This window comes from Seriola dumerili, unplaced genomic scaffold (genome assembly GCF_002260705.1).
Source record: "Seriola dumerili isolate Sdu_G_001 unplaced genomic scaffold, Sdu_1.0 BDQW01000219.1, whole genome shotgun sequence".
Taxonomy (NCBI): Eukaryota; Metazoa; Chordata; class Actinopteri; order Carangiformes; family Carangidae; genus Seriola; species Seriola dumerili.
The window spans coordinates 695942-716434 of record NW_019174474.1 but is presented as its reverse complement, the minus strand read 5'-3'; the positions used below and the strand labels follow the sequence as shown (position 1 = coordinate 716434).

General features: G+C 38.6%; 1 protein-coding gene across 3 annotated transcripts; it reads left to right on the top strand.

Moving 5' to 3' along the window:
* Nucleotides 1–953: 953 nt before the first annotated feature.
* On the top strand, nucleotides 954–20102 carry ca12 (carbonic anhydrase 12). Of its 3 annotated transcripts, XM_022754447.1 has the most exons (11): nucleotides 954–1230; nucleotides 1626–1646; nucleotides 4443–4622; nucleotides 5704–5846; nucleotides 8124–8219; nucleotides 8298–8361; nucleotides 8688–8845; nucleotides 9009–9135; nucleotides 12696–12719; nucleotides 13260–13344; nucleotides 18723–20102. In XM_022754447.1, exons 1-11 carry the CDS (start codon nucleotides 1167–1169, stop codon nucleotides 18799–18801), a joined length of 1041 nt encoding a protein of 346 aa, XP_022610168.1. In that variant the 5' UTR covers nucleotides 954–1166; the 3' UTR covers nucleotides 18802–20102. The 3 variants fall into 3 exon arrangements, with proteins under 3 accessions (XP_022610168.1, XP_022610169.1, XP_022610167.1); XM_022754448.1 differs by lacking the exon at nucleotides 12696–12719; XM_022754446.1 differs by lacking the exons at nucleotides 12696–12719; nucleotides 13260–13344; nucleotides 18723–20102 and adding an exon at nucleotides 9809–11195.
* Nucleotides 20103–20493: the final 391 nt, after the last annotated feature.

Below are 20493 nucleotides of genomic sequence, written 5' to 3'. Positions count from 1 at the left end.
GCTCCATAAGGCCTGAAGTAGGCTAGTACGGGAAATACTTTGAGGCCATAGCCACAAGTCTGAACCAATTCTGTCGACAGCTGTTGCAGTGATATCCAGATGCTAAAATGCTGTGCACAGTTAGAGTTTTCAAACAACCTATAATTTGTCAAGGTTACATGAAGATTTATTCTGGTGTTGTGTCAAAGTCTATTTCCCGGTCAATATGTGTGATATGTGTTTCCCCTTACCTTAACTCTAACCTAACCCCACCTTATACCTCACCCAACCAGTTGTTTTCAGTGATGCTTAACATGACCCCAACCTTCCCCTTGACCAAAGCAGTTATTATCTCTCCTATGCTTAACCATAATGGGAAACATAATTTGTGGGAGGTAAACCCCATTTAAAGGGGCAGTAGACTTTGACACAAGACCTGTTCAAATCAAAACACATCTGAAGTAGCACTACCAAGGCCAAAATGTCCCATGGGTGGAATGGTGAATTTTAAAATTTTCATGTTCACTGACTTCAGTGCATGGCTGCATAGTGGGCAGAAAACCCCAAACAACTAGAGACAATAGGGGGAAACAACTTTCCACCTTACAGGAAGGTGGGAGAAAGGGAAGGAAAACATTTAATATATAGCTATGTTTTGCAAGGTGCACTGCCTGCAGAGTCACTGGGTGCACAGTGTCATATTGAATTTCGGTCGCTTTTACTAAAAATGGTGACCCCATAGTGTTTCGACAGGATCACACGTTTTGATAGTGACAGCACAAACAGGTAGTAGGTATGGAGCCTTCGCACCTCACCTGCCAGTATCTGGTCAACCCATCAGTCTTTTGACGTCACAGAATTTGAAGGCTCGCACATTTTTGCGTAACACCGGCGCACGTGCATGCCGCTCAGCTGTTCCTTTCATCCGTCGGCAGATTTCGAGCCTGAACCCTAAATGAGTGACTTCGCTTGGATGCGGTCGCCTCTGTTGAGCTGTCACTCTCCGGTGACCAGATGACTCTGGAGGCTGGTTTTGTTGTTGCTCTGACGTCAGTGTGAGCTACAATGAAGCTGACAACATGAGTATAAAAGCTCGTTTGAAGGCTCGCGCTCTGGTGCTCCAAGCTCCTGCTCTGCCACCGGGTTAACGTCAGGCTGCCGCACGAGCGTGGGCTGAGGGGACCAAGATGCACTTTCCGAGCTTCACATCCGCCGTTTTACTACAGCTGGCTTTCTGCGCTGTACTGCATGGTAAGATCGTTCATGAATGCATAAAGTAGCCAGTTAAAAAACTTTTCATGCACTTTTAGATTTGTATTAAGTAGACAGAAGAAGAAGAAAATTGTTTAAAGCAAGCTATTTGGGCCGTTTAGCACTATAGGTCTTGAGCAGAAGGGATGCTTCATGGCAGGTGTCTCCATCCACCTGCACATGCTCTTTCTGAGGCATGAGGGTGACATGAAAAGTGACCATTTTTCTCTGAGACTAAAACTTTGAATGTTTGTTCCAGATATATTGCTTTCAATTAATTTTATTCTATGGAAAATTGTAAAATATTGCATTGCATCCTGTTGCATATGTGCACTTGCATGTCTGATTATTATATTTTTAATATGCAGTGGGACCATTTTTTCCATCTGTTTCAGGTGCCAAATGGACATACAGTGGTAAGTCTGATAATTTTGTCATAAGAGACAAATATGGATAGAAATGTGCACCTTTGGTGCATTTGCAATCCCAGTGCATGTGCACTTGTATGCCTTGGTCACTCACAGTGCTATTCTACCCTTAAACTAGCGTTAACTAATTGAGTGTTAGAATTCAATTGGCTGCAATTCTCTGATAGGCAATAACTGAGTCAGAGAAGATGTTGTTGTTATGCCCCCCACAGCAGTGCTTTGAGCTGGCAATACAAAATAATAAAACAGAAGTGATAACACCGTCAAATGCAGTGCTCTCTGATCAAAAGTAAAAAAACCCTCTGTGGCCTCTCTTTGACCCCCAAACAAAGCTAGTGCTGACCACCCTCCTGTCACCTCATGTAATTGTAGAGTTCATTACAGACTAGTCACAACATTTCGTAAGTGGCTGACTGCCTTTGCCTCATGCCTTAAGCTCTATATGCAGGGTTTTTCTTGAACCATGACTCTCTCTTACATAAACTGCGCTCAGAGCATGACCTCTTGTGATTGTGTCATTGCTACTCAAAAGTCTGTGGCATTCAGGGACTGAATGTTAAAACCAAGACAGGTGCAGCAAATCAACTTAATATCATTATTCTTCCAATTTTTTTTACTAATAATTTTGACTACTACAGTCATTGGGGACAAACTTACTGTCCTCTTTTTAAAATAACTATTGCCTGCAAATTCTCTTACACAGACACATCAGGGATGAATAAAGAAAGAGTTATTTTCTCTGCACAGTAATTTATGGTCAAATGATTATAGTTAGAGGAAACTATACTTGCTTAATTCAGACCTCTGACACAGCCTGATCCACTCTGTTTTTATTATAGCGGTGGCTTGGCATTAATGGGTGCCCTTTGTAGATACACAGTTGTTCATCTCCTACCTGTGCACATTTAGAAAATAGGAACAACACCTTAACAAACAATGGGAAATTGGAAAAATTTCTAATTTATCAGTGACAGTACAGGGAATACCTTAAAAATGTGGCAAAATACCTTGGTGATTCATCCTGTTCTGGTCAAAGCCATGTAAACATAAACACTTGGATCCTTCCAAAAATGCTTAGACTACAAGAATAAATACAACAATCATATCATCACAAACCTTAATGATAACACATTAAATTAATTAGAAATTAAATTGGAAATGTATGTGATGACTACTGAGAAGAAGAATTGATGTAGTAATACATATGTGAGTATACATGTATATACTGTATATATAAAACTTCTGGCCTCCTCCTAAGTGCAGTGTAGTGGATTTCATCCTCACTTACAGTCAAACACTGGAGAGGCCGTGTCATAGTAGTCAGTAGTCTGCAGGGCTGGTAGCACTTTCTGTTGACGGGGGCACAGCTGAGTCATACGATTTATCTCCACCTCAACACTCCACCCTCTGGCAAAGGACAAACAGTGAACCTTAACGTGGAAGTAGAAAAAAGTGATGTTGTTGATGACTGTTGTAGTTTTGTCAACCTGCTCTACCATTGATGTTATCTTCAGTGGTTTACTTTGCAGAAAACCTAGTATAAATCTTCTCATTTAACATTGCCTTTACATAGAAACGGCCCCATATTTAAGAAATTACCCAGTCATGTATGTTCTACCGAGGACTGCCAAGGGGCCACCAAAGGCCACTGAAGGCCATTATTAAAGGGCAGGCTGGGTCTAATTAAAACTTTCTTTCTTATTATAGGGAGTGTTTGCCTCGATTGAACTATGACTTTTGCTTCAAACAAGTATTCAGTGATTTCACAGCTTCACTTGATGCCTTTTGGCATGTCTTGTACAATCAATCCACTGGGAACTGACAATGGGGTTGGGGGCAGGCTTCATGCTGCATCATTCATATTTAACCACGGTCTGCTGGCATATGGTGAATGGTGCGTTTTTAGATTAATTCTGGACAGATAATGAATTAGTTGTAAATGTGCAGTAGGGATGAGAGCACTGGTACACTCAGGGCCTTTCATGCCTTTTTCTACTTCACTACAGTTATGTTATTTCAGATCTGATAGGATCCATTCATTGCAAACTATTATCCTCACTGTATACTAAGCATCATGTTTGAAAAGCTCAGTATGGATGATTGCACTTCAGTCAACACACTGAATGAAAACATCAGAAATGAAGAGCTTCTTGATTTTCTTGTCAATCAATTTAGTATCACCATGTTCTTCTCTACTGAAGTATTTCAAAGCCCTTTTGCCTCATCGCCTTCACACTGAGAGACACCCTCATGCAGCTGAGGTCACTGAGTAAACTGCATGACTTGATTTGCAAATGTGGCCATTTTCACTGTCCTGTGCTTTATAGAAACCTCTCATTTGGAGAGAGACAGTGTTCTCACTGGCTCTCCCCGCAAACAACAGCCTGGTTCTCACTCTCACTGCTTTAGAAAGGGCCAAGAGCAGAGCCATGGGCCTCTCCCATGCCGCCTTGGACATAGATAATAATACTTCACTTTGATTGCAGATAAAATGTTTGGTAAGCCAGGACAAGCCCTGGTCCTCTTTGCAGCCATCCCCTATTCAGTTTCACTCTGGGGCACGTACATTTGCTCATTTGCCCTTTAGAATAGAACAGTTTAACATTTGTTGAGGACATGCAACGTCTCCCAAGAACAGATGAAACGAAACACACTTTTTGGATGACTTAGACTATATGAAATACCACTGTGCAGTATATTAAAATTGTGAAAATTTGGCTATATCATGTTGAAATCAAAGGTGTTTTATGATTATGATTATGATCTACATTGATGTTGTTGCAGGGCCAGAGGGAGAGCACCACTGGTCTAAGAATTATCCATATTGTGGTGGAACTTTCCAGTCTCCAATAGACATCAAGTCAGAGCTGCTGAGGTTCGACCCGACTTTACGTCCGATTGAGGTTCAGAACTACAACCTGTCACCCAATGAGCAGCTCACTCTTGGGAATAATGGACATTCTGGTGAGTGTAAATCATCAGTGTTGTCCACAAAACATGTTATTATGTACAATACTTTAAATATAACTTCAACCGCATTTTATCTCAGGTAACAAAACTGTGTATCAAACGAAGCAAATATTTAACAACGCTATGTTTTGTTTGGCTCGGGATCTACGTTCTTTAAATCAAAGTGATGCACTAGTCAACGTATTCATTAGAGATGGCCCCACATAAACTTGGAGGAGTCTGTTCTTGCCGTAGAGGTCATCCCTAACGAAAATGATAGGAGTATCTTCTTTCTACATCTGCCACAGCAATTTTCCATAATCACTCTCTTATTATCTTAACTGTCCTTTTACCCAAAGAAAGGGCTCCATGTTTAGTCTGGGAAAATATGAGCTGGGATTAGTCATCTGCTCTGCAACTACTGGGTCTGATGCATCTTAACAAAAGAGCCACGCTTCAGTTTAATGTTTGATATCTATTTATAACATGGTCATAAATTTAATCTTTAAATACAGCAATTAGAACATAGATAAGTATGCCACTGTGCCGCAGAAAAAGAAAGAAACTATTTCAGTCAGAGAAAAGTAAACTAAAACGTCTGTTGCACAACTGGTTAGATTACTTACATGTTAATTTAAGTGCAATGTAGAAATTGCTATATATGAGGGATTTCAGTGTCAGCCACTGTATAGCATAACATACATGTAATGTCTGCCCTGTGTTAGTGATTGTTATGATATCTGTTTAAGTAAACTGCTTATGTATGCATACCCGATGGGTCCCAACGCCACATCAGTGGCATCATCAGCGTGACGTGTGTCTGAAATAAGCTGACAAACGTTTTCCACTTGTAAACATTCATCATACACCTACAAAAATGTAGAAAGCGCCCTGCGTCACTCCACCATACAGTGACTTAAACATAGCTGCATCGATTTTGCAAAAGTACTTTGACGGCACAGAGCGCACCACGCTGACTTCATCGGTGTAGATAAAGGTGAAGTTGATGTTTCTCGATACCCTCATGTCAACTCAAGTAACCCCCCCTATCCTGCTCTCTTATGTGTGCTGGGAATCCGCTTCTTTTGACCCACAGTGCAAATCTCCCTGCCCTCTAAGATGCACATCTCCAGCCTGCCTCATCATTACACTGCAGCTCAGCTTCATTTCCACTGGGGCTCCTCCAACAGGGCTGCCGGCTCCGAGCACACGGTGAACAGTAAGCAGTATGCAGCAGAGGTAAACAAAACATACATCACTACCTAATACTTCCCTCTACTGATGTAAAAGACAGAGGTGGAAATTAACTAAATACATTTACTCTAGTGCTGCACCTAAGTACAATTTCAAGGTATTAGTACTTTCTTTAATAATTCCTTTATTTTGCACCTTTATACATTTTGTACCTTTTATTCCACTACATTTATCAGCCACTTGTAGTTAACATAGTTAATACATGTACTTTGCAGATGAAGATTTTACATGTAAAACAGTTTATACATTGTCATGCATTGTTAGTGAATACACTACCCAACAAAGCATAAAGTTGTTGGTTGATGCATAGTATTACTAATCTATAATATATATATATATATATAAAACACTCTGAATGGTGCCATTTTGCGAGAGTACATTGTGTTGATAATAACATAGCTCAGTCCACTCATCCACTCATAGGTCTCTCACTTATTTGCAGCGTCAGACAACAACATCTCCGACCACCAGACAAATGATTTAATACTTCATGACTTAAACGTGTGACACTTGACTGGCGGAGAAATCAGAGCCACTGACGTACTTCAAGACTTGCAGACACTGCTTAAGCTTAAGGAACTCTCCAAAGTTCTGCGTCTGCATATTACTGTTCCAGTTACTCAACACTGTGACAGGCATCCAGTTTTATATCTACCCATTAGACAGTGTCAGAGAATGCTTATAGTGCCTCTTCCATTCCACCGTAACGAACAATTGAATGCTTATGTAAACCTATTCTAATTAAAGACACTTAGAAGTTTTGAACAATAAAAAAGCTGTAGGTCTTTAAAATCTCTACTACTGAGATTATAAAGCGTTAAGCCCAAAATTGTTGTTGTTGTTGTTGTTGTTGTTTTTATAACTCATCCCTTTACCAAGCAAATTAGCATGTTTTGTCACTCAGTTTCTCACATTAAAAGGAAAAGACATCATCTCAGTCAGCCTCAGACAGCGTGCCTTATTTTTGAAGGGTTTAAAGGGATTAGAGTGCCAGACTATTATATGCTTTGGTTTTCAACCACCTCTGGTAAGGAGTGGCTGTCTGTGCTGTTTAATGTGTCAAGCCCTGTAAGCAGTTTTCACACACTAGTTTGCTTTTTTTACATCGGCGCTTTAAGTAAAGCAGAAGATTTGACTGTAACGTCCGAAAGCATCTAAGAGTCTGTTTTATGATATAAACAAAAATAGGAGTCTTTTTTATATAATTTGGTATCGTTTGAATTACAGTGGGTAGAGGCTGTAATGGTTACAACCTGTGTGCTTTTATGTGACCATGTCCCAGCTGCGTCAGAGCCACATATAAGGTGCTGTGGTTTGACCTGAGTTTCTGAGTGGACACATCGGGAGCATGCATCTTTTCAAGTCTCTCCAGACTACAGAACCACAGCTCCTTGATGACATGTTGTTATTGAGGGATGGAATGATGGGAAATTGAACTTTTCCCAAAAATAGTGCAAATGTCTACCTTAATTCCCAAGACAGAACAAAGACTGTAAATACAATTTCGTATTTAATTTCATATTTGACTGGAATGACCTACATGCCTCTGTGTTGCACTGAATAAGCAAAACTGTCACCAAAACAACTGACAGTCTGGTATTTATGTATGTACTGTAATAGGCCACCCAGTGAAATAATAAATATCCAGTGTTTCTCGTTTGCTTTTGTTATAGACTTTTCACTAATATCACATCCCCTGAATACCGCACACTATTTCTAATCCAATGAACACTTATGGCGCGTGGATGCCATGGTATAAATAGTGACAATAGTTAGCGTCAAATTTGTTTTTATAAAAAGATCATTTAAAAGAAATCTAAACAGGCCAGATGGTATAAAGGTGTAATCTTTTATCACTGCTGCATGATCCCTGAGTCTACACTGCGTGGGGTTCAAATGATGAAAACGTATACAGAATTTAAAAAATTTGAAAAATACATTAAAGATGTTTTCCCATTATCCATGCAGTCCTGTTGATAGACTGAAATTTGTAAGCTCTGTCAGATGTCCATTTTACTTCTTCTCCCTTTTTTTTGCTTCACATTATATTTTCTACAGAGAAGTTACAGATATATAGTAACATACAACTCAGACTGAGGGACCTTCTGTAATAACATATTGGACATCTATGTACCGCATACTTTTCACCTTGGGTGTAATAAAAGAACAAATTATATTTTTCAGCTAACTAACTTTTGATTAATTCTACATTGTTTTGTTTGTTCCACTATGTCTTGACTTATTTCTCTTTTTTCTTCACAGATGCATGTGGTACACTTCAATTCAGATAAGTACCCCAATATGTCCATGGCCGTAGACAAATCTGATGGCCTGGCAGTGCTGGGTGTCCTGATTGAGGTGAGATACTGCTGACTCTGTCGCACCGACCTGTGAGTATCTGTGGAGCAGAACCATCTAACTATGTTTCCTGTACAGGTTGGTGAGTTCAGTCCTGCCTTTGAACAGTTTCTAAAGTTCATCAATGGGATCAAATACAGAGGTAAGTCTAAAGTGATGTTTTCCTTTTTGCAGTTTAGACACAATGAATAATAAATATAAGTCATGAGCATGGGTAGTTCACAATATGAAGCGCAGTATTCAGGCTTTGTTTTAGACATCTCATCCACCTAAAAAGATTGAAAACTCACTGGAAGGGCTACTGTCAGCTTTTGACACATGTACAGAGAGCTTTGGTTCCTCTCTTTCTGGGGTGAGAATCTCCATGCTCTTCATCACCTCATTCATGTGGCTATTATTGTATTTTATTCTGACATAAATTGTTGTTAAGTAGTCACAAGATACTTTTGTTATTTATTTAACCCGCAGATCAGAGAGTGCAGGTGCCCGGCTTCAACATCAGAGCGCTGCTGCCTGCACGTTTGGATGAGTACTATCGCTACGACGGGTCCCTGACAACTCCTCCGTGCTATCCAAGTGTACTGTGGACAGTGTTCAGGAATCATGTGACAATATCTCGCAAACAGGTGCTTCATCAGTTAGAATTATTTTTTTAAGCAGATTTGATGTTAGGATAAATAAGCCACTGAAAAATGAATGCCAATTCTTTTTTTCAAACAGCCTAATATGGTAGGTCCCTTAACTGGTGTGGAAAAATCTCTGTGCTTTTGTTTTGTTGTGTCTTCACAGTTTCTTGCCCTGGCAACAGCCCTCTACTCCTCCCATGCCCAGGACTCAGCCCCTGTGCCACTGAATGGCAACTACAGGAAACCACAGCTCGCTGACAGCCGAGTTGTCCTGGTATCATTTAAAGAGGGTAAGTATGGCCTTCAAAATGGGATTGCTTTATTGTTGGAGCATGAGTGCAAAGGTCACATAAACGACATAGCCACTGCACTGCTTGGGGAAACGACGAGGTTTGGATGATGTGTGGGCTTTTTTTTATTCGCAAAGCACAGGGGGCTGTCATGTGGGCTTTGGCTTGTATGGTTTCACCTGCTTGTGGTTGAGCTTGTATTGATATCATTCTCAATCATCTTCAAATTTGATTGACTTTGATGAGCTTGTTAGAAAGTAGGCCATCTTTTAAGGCGCAACAAATTAACTTTCTCTCTCTCTGACATACTGAGAATGTCTGCAGCCTTTAAATTTGTATTTAAAGGCTTACTTTTATGTGGCTGACTGGCTTACCACACTGTATGGTATTTAGATCCATATAGTGCTGTGTTAATGTGCATGCTTTCTTCATTCCAAAGCTTCCCACTCAGAGCTATGCTTTTCTAATGGCACATTTGTTTGGACATGGCAGTGTGGAATCTTCTGCTGTTAGCTTTCATGAGCGGCATTTAGCAGGTGATGGCTTGTGCTTTTAGTTTATCGCTACAGGCAGTGCTTTTGCATGCTGGGTGTGAAGGCCCAACGTCGTTCCAAGGAGTGTTCCACGAGCTGGGATGTTTAACAAGTTGTGATTGGCTCTGTGTCTGGTGTAGGCAGAGGACTGCATGGTACTCTTTCACTCACATCTCCGCTCACGAGGAAGCGAATCGTTCAGCAGCTGCTGGTTGGCGACCTAGCAGACCTGGCTGATGAAGGGCTCTATCAGCTCCTTCCAAGTGGCTCAGAGAAGCTCCATGCTGGCAAGAAGAAAGACCTCAAGAACCACCAGAGTGAGACTCTGTCCAAGTCCAAACAACAGACGCTGAATCCATCCCTGCGGAAGAAGAGCCAGACCAACTGGTCTGTGGGAAAGTTAGGACTGGCTGAAGACGCACTCTGCTACGTCTCGCTGGAGCAGAGAGTTTTCCATCAGCTCAAACAGTCTCACACTGAGAACCAGCTGGTTCACGCTCTCAGAGATGTAGTTTTCCCTGAGCTCAACCTCAAAAGCTACCTGGACTGTAAATCTGATTTAGCCCTCCCCACTATCAGACATATTCTTCGTGGACGGCCAACAGATGAGGTGCTTGAGTTGGATCGCTCTCTGACAAAAGCCTTGATGAATCAGAAGAAGACTTCCACAGTAATCAAGCAAAGTGTGCCAATGACAAACTCTGGTAGCCTCTCCCCTGCTACTGTTCCCAGGAAGCCACACAGCCAGGGTTATCCACATCCTTGGCTTCTGCCAATGGAGTGGGAAGACTAGATTCCTGACATAGTTGAGACTCACATTATGTCACTTTCTGTAGCAGACATCATTCGTGTGTCCTATAATGAAAGACTAATTTTCAAGCCACGCCCTGCATTTCTTTGACTTATGTTTCTCACAAACCTATTTAATATTTAAATTATTCTTTCCAGTATGTGCACATAATTATGAGTTCTATCAGAAAACTACTTTAGTATGAGTTCATTTACTGTAGTTATTGTTTTTGCACACTTAACTCATACGCATAACCACTTATCACCAGTGACTGTGCTCAGTACTGTAAGCCAATCTGAATATGTTGTCTGATTTTTGTCATGGAAATTTGCAAAAATAAGAAATGGCTTCTTTTTCACAATGGCCTATAGGTGTGTTTGCAAAACGTTGCCTTGCCATACAATGCTTTATAATAAACTTCTTCGAAGCACATATTTTGTGCTTGGAAAACTGTACGCATCAAGCTACATGTAGTACACAAAATATCTGGCAAGGAACATTTATAATGTTATACTGTATGCCAAGTTCATTTCTATAGTATGGTAATTGTGAAAGCTAACTAGTAATTTTTGTCTTGCACAAAATAGAGATGCAGCTAAACCAAAAGAATTTGCAAGAGCTTAAGCGCTTTACACAACATCCCTGTCTTTGACAATTTGTACATCTGTTCAAATTGCCATTTCCAATACGTAAGGAAACAGCTACTGTACAATAGATAGGGAACTTTTCAATAAAAGCATTATACCTAAATCACACATGGTAGATTTCTTCTCGACTGCATTTGCACCTTTCACTCTGAACTTATAGAAATGGTATTATTAGAATGTATTTTCTCTGCCATCTTAGTCTTCTTCAGGGTCACAGAAAGATGCAGAGCAAAACACAGGGATAGAAACACACTGTGATATTTAAATTCTATACATTTATCTTCTATATCTATACAGTAGAGTATGTAAAACATGTAAGGTTCTGAGCTGCACATTTTTGAACATAAGCATAGACCAGAATAGAAGAAACTGCCTGTGCCTGTCTGAGCCAGGTTTTAATCTACTGGTGTACATCCATGTCATGGAAGCGAGCTGTGTTGTGTCTTACATTGAAACTGTCCAGGTCCAGGTCGAGACCTTTGGAAACAATGACACACACACCTGCCTTGCCTAGTGATTGGGTCTTATCAGTCATGACTACCAGTGGTGAATGCAACATGGATAACAAATAACAAGCGTTGCTGACCTTGTTGTCTTTGCTACCAGCTGTTGTGCAGTTAAAATCTGCATTATAACACTACAACTGCCTTTGCTGTTCCTCATTCTTAGTATTTTCTGTAACTAACCAACTGCAGAGTAAACAATCTGCTTCCTGTTTACAACAACACGCACATGTACATTAATGATCCTTCGATATGTGTTTTCATGTGTGTTCATATGGATGGAGATTATTGATGATATTCAGCTAAAACAGTCGTGTGTTTTTAAAACACTGTTTTAAAATGAAAGCATATTAGTGTGGACATAGCCTGAGCAGTGCCACTTCTTCAGGGCAGACTGGACACTACAATGATTCGCTATCAGAAAGTGATGTGACGATCCAGTTGGACAGGCGCTAACTGGTTAGCTTGCTAACTTTAGTAGAAGAAAAGAAGTGATAGAAATATTGGTTTCCACTGCTAGAGACAGCTCTTGGAATGAAGTTTAAGGCTGGCTATGTTGCGAAACTCACATGCTGCACCTTTAAATCAACTATCTACGTATATTATATTACTAGTTAAGACACAGACATTTACACTAGCTGTGTGTGTGTGTGTGTGTGTGTGTGTGTGTGTGTGTGTGTGTGTGTGTGTGTGTGTGTGTGTGTGTGTGTGTGTGTGCTACGCAAATGCTATAAAAAAATATGATTGGATCCAGGAACAAGATTTTTACTGTTAAATGATGCTAAGAGCTGATTGCCAAACAGCAGGACATCGAGATCAAATGACCTTAAAACTTTTCTGCAACAGTTCATTGTGTCTGAATTTGAGTGAGTCTAAACTGTGAGCTTGTGTCATGAAAAGGCTTGTTTCTCATATAAAAGACTTTGAAGATGATTTAATTGATTTACTTTATTTTTTTATGTGATTTGTTTTCTTTATCTGTCATGAAAACCCCTTTAAATTTTAACTCTTCTTGTCCTTGAATGGTACCATATCTAGGGTGTCTTTCATTTTCACCTTCTTCTCTCTGTTTTTCTTCACTACTTAGCTGATCCATCTTGGATGAACACTGGTATGTTGCTTTTCTGTGCATTTTCTACATTTACACTTTCCTTTTTGCCATATGTTGTCTTCATCTTCATCTTACACTTGGGCAGCATTGAGGGATCCTCCCTTTGTGAGCCACAAACATCTTGTTTTCTCTTGTGGAATTTTAATAAATAAGCAATTCAGTAGTTAAAATGACCTTTTCTCTGTCTGAATTTAATTCAGTGAACTAGTTAATAAGGGAAAAGAATAATTGCTCCAACATCAAAATCATGGCTTTAAATTTATAGGTAATCATTTACCAAACTAAATCATTACTAGAATAAATGTAGAGTATGTTGCATAGACTAGCCTATATGATACACCACTGGTAATTACTATAGAACGTTACAACATAACAAATATTTATTTTACCATTTAAACTACACCTTAACAAGTAATTGTTTTAATTATAATAAAACACTGTATACAGATATAGAAGCCCACGCACCAAATGAACACATGGAGGAAAACAGTCCAGGCATCACATAATCCTTTCTGCTTCTGTTGCCCCCATACTCTGCAGGTCTACTGGTTACCATTGTGGTGGGCTCTGCACTGGGACTTGTTCTCATTGTCTCTTTAATTTGCTGTCTATTAAGGCAAAAAAGGTAAGTAAAGGGCAAAAACAACAAAACAAGACCACAGTTATGCTAATTGAAATCATGTTGTGTACATAATACATATAAAAGGTGCTATTCGTTAAGCTTGACCAATCATAGCTGGTCAACTTGATGATTTTCATCATTAACACTTGAGATGAGAGCTTTTGAATTTGATGTTTGATAGATGGCTCACACATTTTTTGAAGATGTCTGTATGTCTGAATCTCCCAAAACTGAAGTTGAAAGAGCTGAACTATTTTAGTGGGCAAATTTGGTGTTTTCCATGACTGATTTTAGAGGGTGAGATATAAATATATATAAAGTTGACAATTGCAGAGGATATTTCAAGAGAATGGCAAACTTAATTGAGCCATACATCTAGGGTTTAAAAAAGGAGAGATGGAGTTTACAGGGGTTGTGTCCTCATTAGTTGAGATTTTTGGGAATGTAGACTCACTTGTGCCGCTCTTAGTCATCCATGACAGTGTGACATTTAAATTTTGAGCCCATTTTGTATAATTGTGGTTTTCTATAAAAGATAAGTGGTACCCTGGAGAATATTTTCTTTGGGTTGCGTTGCTGTGTAATTAGAGATTTTTTATGGTACATAGTTAAGAATACATTTGAGAATTAACTTGAGAAATTAATTTGAGAAAAAAGCTTTTGAAGAAAGTGTAACAGTTACACTGAATCATATATTAACACTCATATACTGCGTATTTGTGCACAGTTTTTTTAAGAAGGTGATTTTTATTAAAAAGCCTAGCGGTAAACAGATTATTGAAAATGTTTGGTTCTCTCAGAACTGTTTAACAACTGAGGAAACAAGATGAGACATGCGCTAATTTTTTCAGGTTTTAGTATGGGAGGAACTGAATCTATACAGGAACATTTGATGATAGTGCTGTGTTGTAACCCTAAATAACTTCTGCTGTCAGGAGGAAACACATGCAAAGAGAATTTAAAAATTGTATAATGTCCATAATATGTAAAACTTCAGTTCGTTGAGAAAATAAGTTGGTTCTGAAACTAAAACTGAAGGAAATGAAAACATTCAAAAACCTTAGTGACTAATAGAAAAAACTGAAAGTATTATGAATATTTTATAAACATTTAAAATATTGTTTCCTACCAGCATTAAAGCCTGACAAGCAGATCAGTCAATAAAGGTTTCCAAAGATGAAATGGCCGTTCATAAAGTTAAGAAAGAATAAGAGAGGAGAAGACGTACTGTAGCGGATATCACTTCCCCTCTTTTATATCTTTATGTTAATGATGCACAATCTGCTTTTGGAGGTGACAGACTGGGTGACAGTCTCATCATAGATGGGTTTTCTCCATTGAACAGTGTCAAATGTTTCTTGTTTCTTCAAATTTTCCACCTGTACTCTCTTCTTCACAACCTCCGAAGTAATTATGTTTCCCTACAGCAAATTATCAGCAACAGCAGTTTTCTATTTATACATGGCTAATGTCTCTGTAAAAATGAACAAGCTGGTTCAATTTAAAATAATTTGTAACCTGGCTGTCTTTAAATGTTGAGTTAGGCAGATTAAGAAACTTAAGTTAGAGCTGACCAACTTTAAACTTTAAGTTTAATCAGGAAGTTTTTTTTTTTTGTGATACCAACACAGTCATACAAACCTAAATCTTTATTGATAGAACATAGAAAGTTCCATGAAACCAACAAATACAGTATGTATTGATTTATTGAGTTGTACAAACATGAAAATAAAGCATCTTGTTGAACTAACTGATCTTTTTAAGGTAGCAGTTTGCTTATTCAGTATAGTATAGTTCAGGTGCAATGTTAAGTTCACTCAAAAAATGTAACTGTGTAATTTGCCCACAGAGCTTAAGTTTCTATTTTCTAACAGTACTAGCCTACATAAAATGAATTCATCAAAAAACATTCAGAATTTTATTTGATCTCATTTCAAAACTGACAGTGGCCTTTTTGGTATGAATCTACTTAGTATTAACACTTCCATGAGGCATAGCTGCATATTATGGAAAATGCCACATATTTGACATGTTTCAATAGCCATTAACATTTATCTAATAAAACTGTGTGTGAAATAGCCTTAGCCTACTGTGCTTTTACTATACAAGAACAACTATCAATGTACAAAAGTAGAAATTATGAAATATAAAAGCTTACTGCTTAACTTGTGCTGCTAAATTGCACAAACGTTTAAGTAGTACATCATCTCTTTACTGAACAAATAACGTACTACAATATTCTATATTTAACATATAGTCTATAATATAACAGTTTTAGAACATCTGCATGAAGCATTTTTTCTGTGACTCACAGGCCTTTTTCTTGTTATCACAGGCCTTGTGTTGAGTGTTGTGACCATGTGATGTGTATGTGGGCATGGTGGTGTGTTTGGTATGCAAAACTGAGTGTGATGTAGTTTTAGGGTAGAATCATTTGTAAAATTCGAGCAGACCAACTGAAACAGTGATACTGTAGCTGCCGTTAACTTAGTCAGCTTGCCACTACGCTTTGCACTTTACTATATTTGAGTCCCTGAACTCTGCCTGAACAATTGCCACTACTGATGCCCATGAAAATTTTTTTATTAGCTCGAATGTATATTTCAGTCCTTTGGGATAGTCTTTGATAAGGCAGTAAAGAAGACCCATTAGTGTTGCAAAGGCATTAGGAACATCTGCAGAGTGATGTGCTCCTCCAGTACAACAGCAGCATCGACAGTCTCTTTTGTCAGCAAATCTTTGACTCTTTCTTCCACCCTCCTCTGTAACAATGGCAAGGCCAATGTCTACTCCTCTGCCCAACTGGAAGTTTAAAGAACACAATGAAGTATTCAGTGATTGAGCATGTACCATCACTATACCAACCTTCATTTACTACCCTATGTTGGGAAAGACACAATCACAACAAAGGCAGCATTATGATACATTATGCATTACACCAAATGACATGGTGCCTGTTTAAATGGAAAAATCTTACTTTGAGACTCCTTCATATTAATTATTAGACAATAGATATTTAAGTGTAATTTATTGTAAGTCTAATAGTAGACTGTATCCCTCATCACAAAACCAGACCAATGGAAATATAGGATGCTCTGTCTGCTCAGCCACAGCTGGACTGGACATATGATGTAGGAGCAATGAAAGGCCTAACCTGCTTTATATAATAATACTCCTGTTGAAATAGGTTATCATTTTTTTTTTTATTAGGTTAACACAATATAATAAAAATCTTAACTGCAGAACAATATTAACAGCATTACTTAAGGAGAGAAGAGCTGTTTGATTTGATAGGTGGGGCAAAAGTGCGGCAATACTTTGTGATAGTTTTATTGATTAGATTTTTATGTTCCCACTCACTGGGGCAGGATGAGTCATTGTTAAGGATCTGTGCTGTGTCAACAATCACTCATTATACTATATAGTGTGGCGAGCATTTAGTAGTGTTGTCCAGATGTCTAGTGAGAGTTGTTACACCATAAATAACAGACTCAAAATATCCCATGATTAACTGTAAAATACCAAGCACAAGTACAAGTGTGCAATCAAGGGCTGCTAACTGAATGCTAACTACTATCATGCATGTCACAGAGGAATGGTTTTTGATTTTGGCAGGTAACACAATATACACCTCTGTATAGACCTCCATGTATAGTAAAGCCAAGTAGTGGATTATTCCATACACATTATTACAGTTGTCTAGTTCTCCAGGAAATTAAGTGTCCATTTAATGACCCAGTAAACCCTAAGTACAGTTAAGCTAATGACCGTAACAGCTTTTCATCACATTAGATTTGACAATGACTGACACTATTTCTACAAATGACACAAGGTTATTTTTGATTGATGGTCGAGGGATTGTGATCAAAGAATAGAATAAAATCAGACTATGATGACTTGTACATCATGGGGCTGACTGTGCATGCCAGAGCTGCTACTACATCACGCTCTGAGCACTTGTCAAGTCCATCAAAGCAAGATCAGTAGAAACTAGGTGGCTAAACTGTGCACTAGTCTGTAAGGAAAAAAACAAAGGACTTGTCAGTGGTTTCCTTATAACATAAAACACATTTATAAAATACAAATACACAAGTACAGCCTTGTGTTACATCAATAGAGTCTTCATACATATTACAACATGAAAAAAACATGATAGAGTCCTTTAGGACCATGGAAAGCAAGGTTAGTGATTGGGTCGTGTAATAAAAGTTAAGTAAAGCATTAGGATTTTCTTTGATTCTTCTGTAGGTCAGTATGACAGTAAGTATAAAGGAAGTTGGTTGATCCAGGGAAAAGGTAAGTGCAGAGGGTCAGTAGATAAGTATATTAGGTTGAGCAAACAGGTCAGCATTGGGTTGGTTTTGGCTCTTACAGGCCATTAAAATGTAAAATTCTGCAGTTGGGAAAATTGACTAAAAGAAAAAACGAAAAGTAAAACAAATTCCTGAATCAATAAACACACAAAATTCTGATATTGAAACAGAAAAACTATATTCAAATGTAAGTTTTAGATGCCTCAAAGTTTGATATTTGTAAATCTGAATTTAAAATATATATATTAAGAATTTTTACAAAACAATTCCCTGTCTTCCTGAGAATAATGCTGGCAGTCTGTCTTCAGTGTCAGACACAGGAGACTCACCATCAACAATCCCCTTCGTTGTTTCCTGTCATTCATATACCAAAACTATGAAGAGTCACTGTAATAAATGTACCTTTTAAAGGTGTGTTTTGATTGATATACGCACCAACTATATGAAAACAGTAATAATAAGTAAAAACAAAAAAAACATTAAGCATTGCAGTATTTATCTATAGTTTACCTGTTCAACATTAATTTGAGCTAGCATTTTGGTAAGTACAAACAGGGTTAAAGTCTGTCTTTAACTTGGGAACTCCTGATCCAAAAAGGAAGTTTCTTACGGCACATGGTGCTGTAGAAGGTGGACCAGTGGTTGCCTATGTATTTTTGCAGAGGCCAAGCATATTGGTCAACTAAGAAACCTGTTGCTGAAACTTCTGTGTTTGAACTGATTAGTTGAGCACAATTAAACTTGATATTTCAAGTACACCCAACATTTTAGTAGATTATGACATGAGGTAGATAAAACCTCAAATCCTTTCATGAACAGGCAGTTTTAGTGGAAAATATGGACAAATTAAGAGTTGTGGGGGAAAAAAAATGGTCCTAGCTTTTAATCACTTCAACATCTTGCTCATATTTTATGGAACTAAATAACAAACATTATCTTGAAAGAAAACCTCACCAACATGATGGCCATTAAATAAACCGACAGCTGACATTCATTTGAGACTGCAAGTTGCACGTATTTAAAGATTCAGTTAAACTCTGAATATCCTGTGGTTCTTTTATTTCTTAGATCCGCTGCTGAACAGGACAAAGCCAAAGGTGTTGGATACAACATTGGCGAGAGAGATGAGTACAGCTCAAGAGTATAGCTCCCAGGACCTCGATTCAAATGAACTCAATAACCATTTGTCCTTTCGCACCACTCGTACTGTTACTGTTTGTGAAATTGTCCCATGGGTCAGTTTGGACATGTGGTGGAAGCACGCAAGGTTTGAGTAGATCACTTGATGAATGTTGCAAGCAGCTCTGGGGTTTTGGGAAGTACTGTTTTTTTTTCTCAAGCCACAGTCTGGACTTCCTCTACTGTGTTGTGGCCGGCAGAACATGATAGGTCTCCATGCTGGACGTTTAAAAGGTTGTTTTATGTTGTATGACTACTTCCTTAGAGCAAGAGGAACATCTGTCCTCTCAAATCCCCTTTTATTTATCTGACATGATGTGGTCAGTTCCTGGAGAAGAGCTCCAGGACACTTCCAGGCAAACACAGTCAGGCCAGAGCTGAACTGGTGAGAATCTCAGGTCAAGTTAGAGCATGGCACCCGTTCCCTTGGGCTGTCTTGGCATGGTGGAAAGCCCAACCACAGTCCAAACAATAGGGGGATAGGAGTCGACAGACATCCCTGATGGTAGGGTGGCCTGAGAGGGATGGGCTATACCACATTTCCACCAACCCTCTACTTAGAGCTGCTCTATGGATTTTATAATAAAAGGCCACTCAGCTCCGTACAAATACAGAAACACACAGCTCTTTCCCTGTGAATAATGCTGAGAGAAAAAAAAGGCTTTTGTATATTCAGACTGCATGTGGGCTGACCCCTAACCCCTGTCCCCCGTCTGATCACGAGATTAACTCCCAGCACTCCTCAGTTTGACTGTAGCCTGTGAAGTTAACCACAGGATCCCTGGAGAGTTATTACATCATCATGTCATCCTCACAGGGTTTCTCTTGGGAATTTTATCATTTATTCTGTTTTTATCATATCCATACATTTCTCTTGGATCATTCTTGATGTTCCTGGATGTATGTTCAATATATTTGCATGCTTATTGCACTTTTACTGTAAGCCCAAACATTAGATACTTCTCAGCAGGCTACCTGATAAAATGAGGAAATGATTGAATTGTAAAAAAAAAAAAGCACAGGGGGAAGGTTTCTCTACAATAAAATCTTATGGTGTTGCATTGATCTTCCGCAACAAAGTGTTATTTACTAGTCCTGCAATACAAGGCTTTCTTGCCTGCTTGTTGCTGCTTGTGGTGTCATTTCACTGTTGACATCCCGTGTCACTCCGTATGTTAAACTGTTTTGTAAATTTTAGTTGTGCCATAGTGTTTTTCAGCTGTTACTTTGTGTATGATAAAATATAGTAAATAACTGAATAAATGTCATTCCAGTAATACATAATAAATAAATAAATAAATACTTATGTGTTTTTAAATAAAATTTCATTTTCATTGCATTTTTTTCCCTTGTATTTTGTAACTCTGAATGACTTAAAAGTGTAGTGTGTTTACTTTTATCAGTGAATCATGCTATTAGTGACTTATTTTGATCTTAAATGTGTATTCTCAACCCCCAACCCCCCCAAATAAATTAAATAAGGTCTCTTGGATTCCATGATTTCATCAATCCACTCTGTTAAAGACACCGACATATCCACTGGTAGCACTGGCACGTTTCACCTGCCCCTTCTGATCTTTTCATGAATGAAGTACTGTATTGCATTGTTGCCAGTCGTCGAACGGTGCTGCCATCTAGCGACCTGTTATTTTAAGTGCAA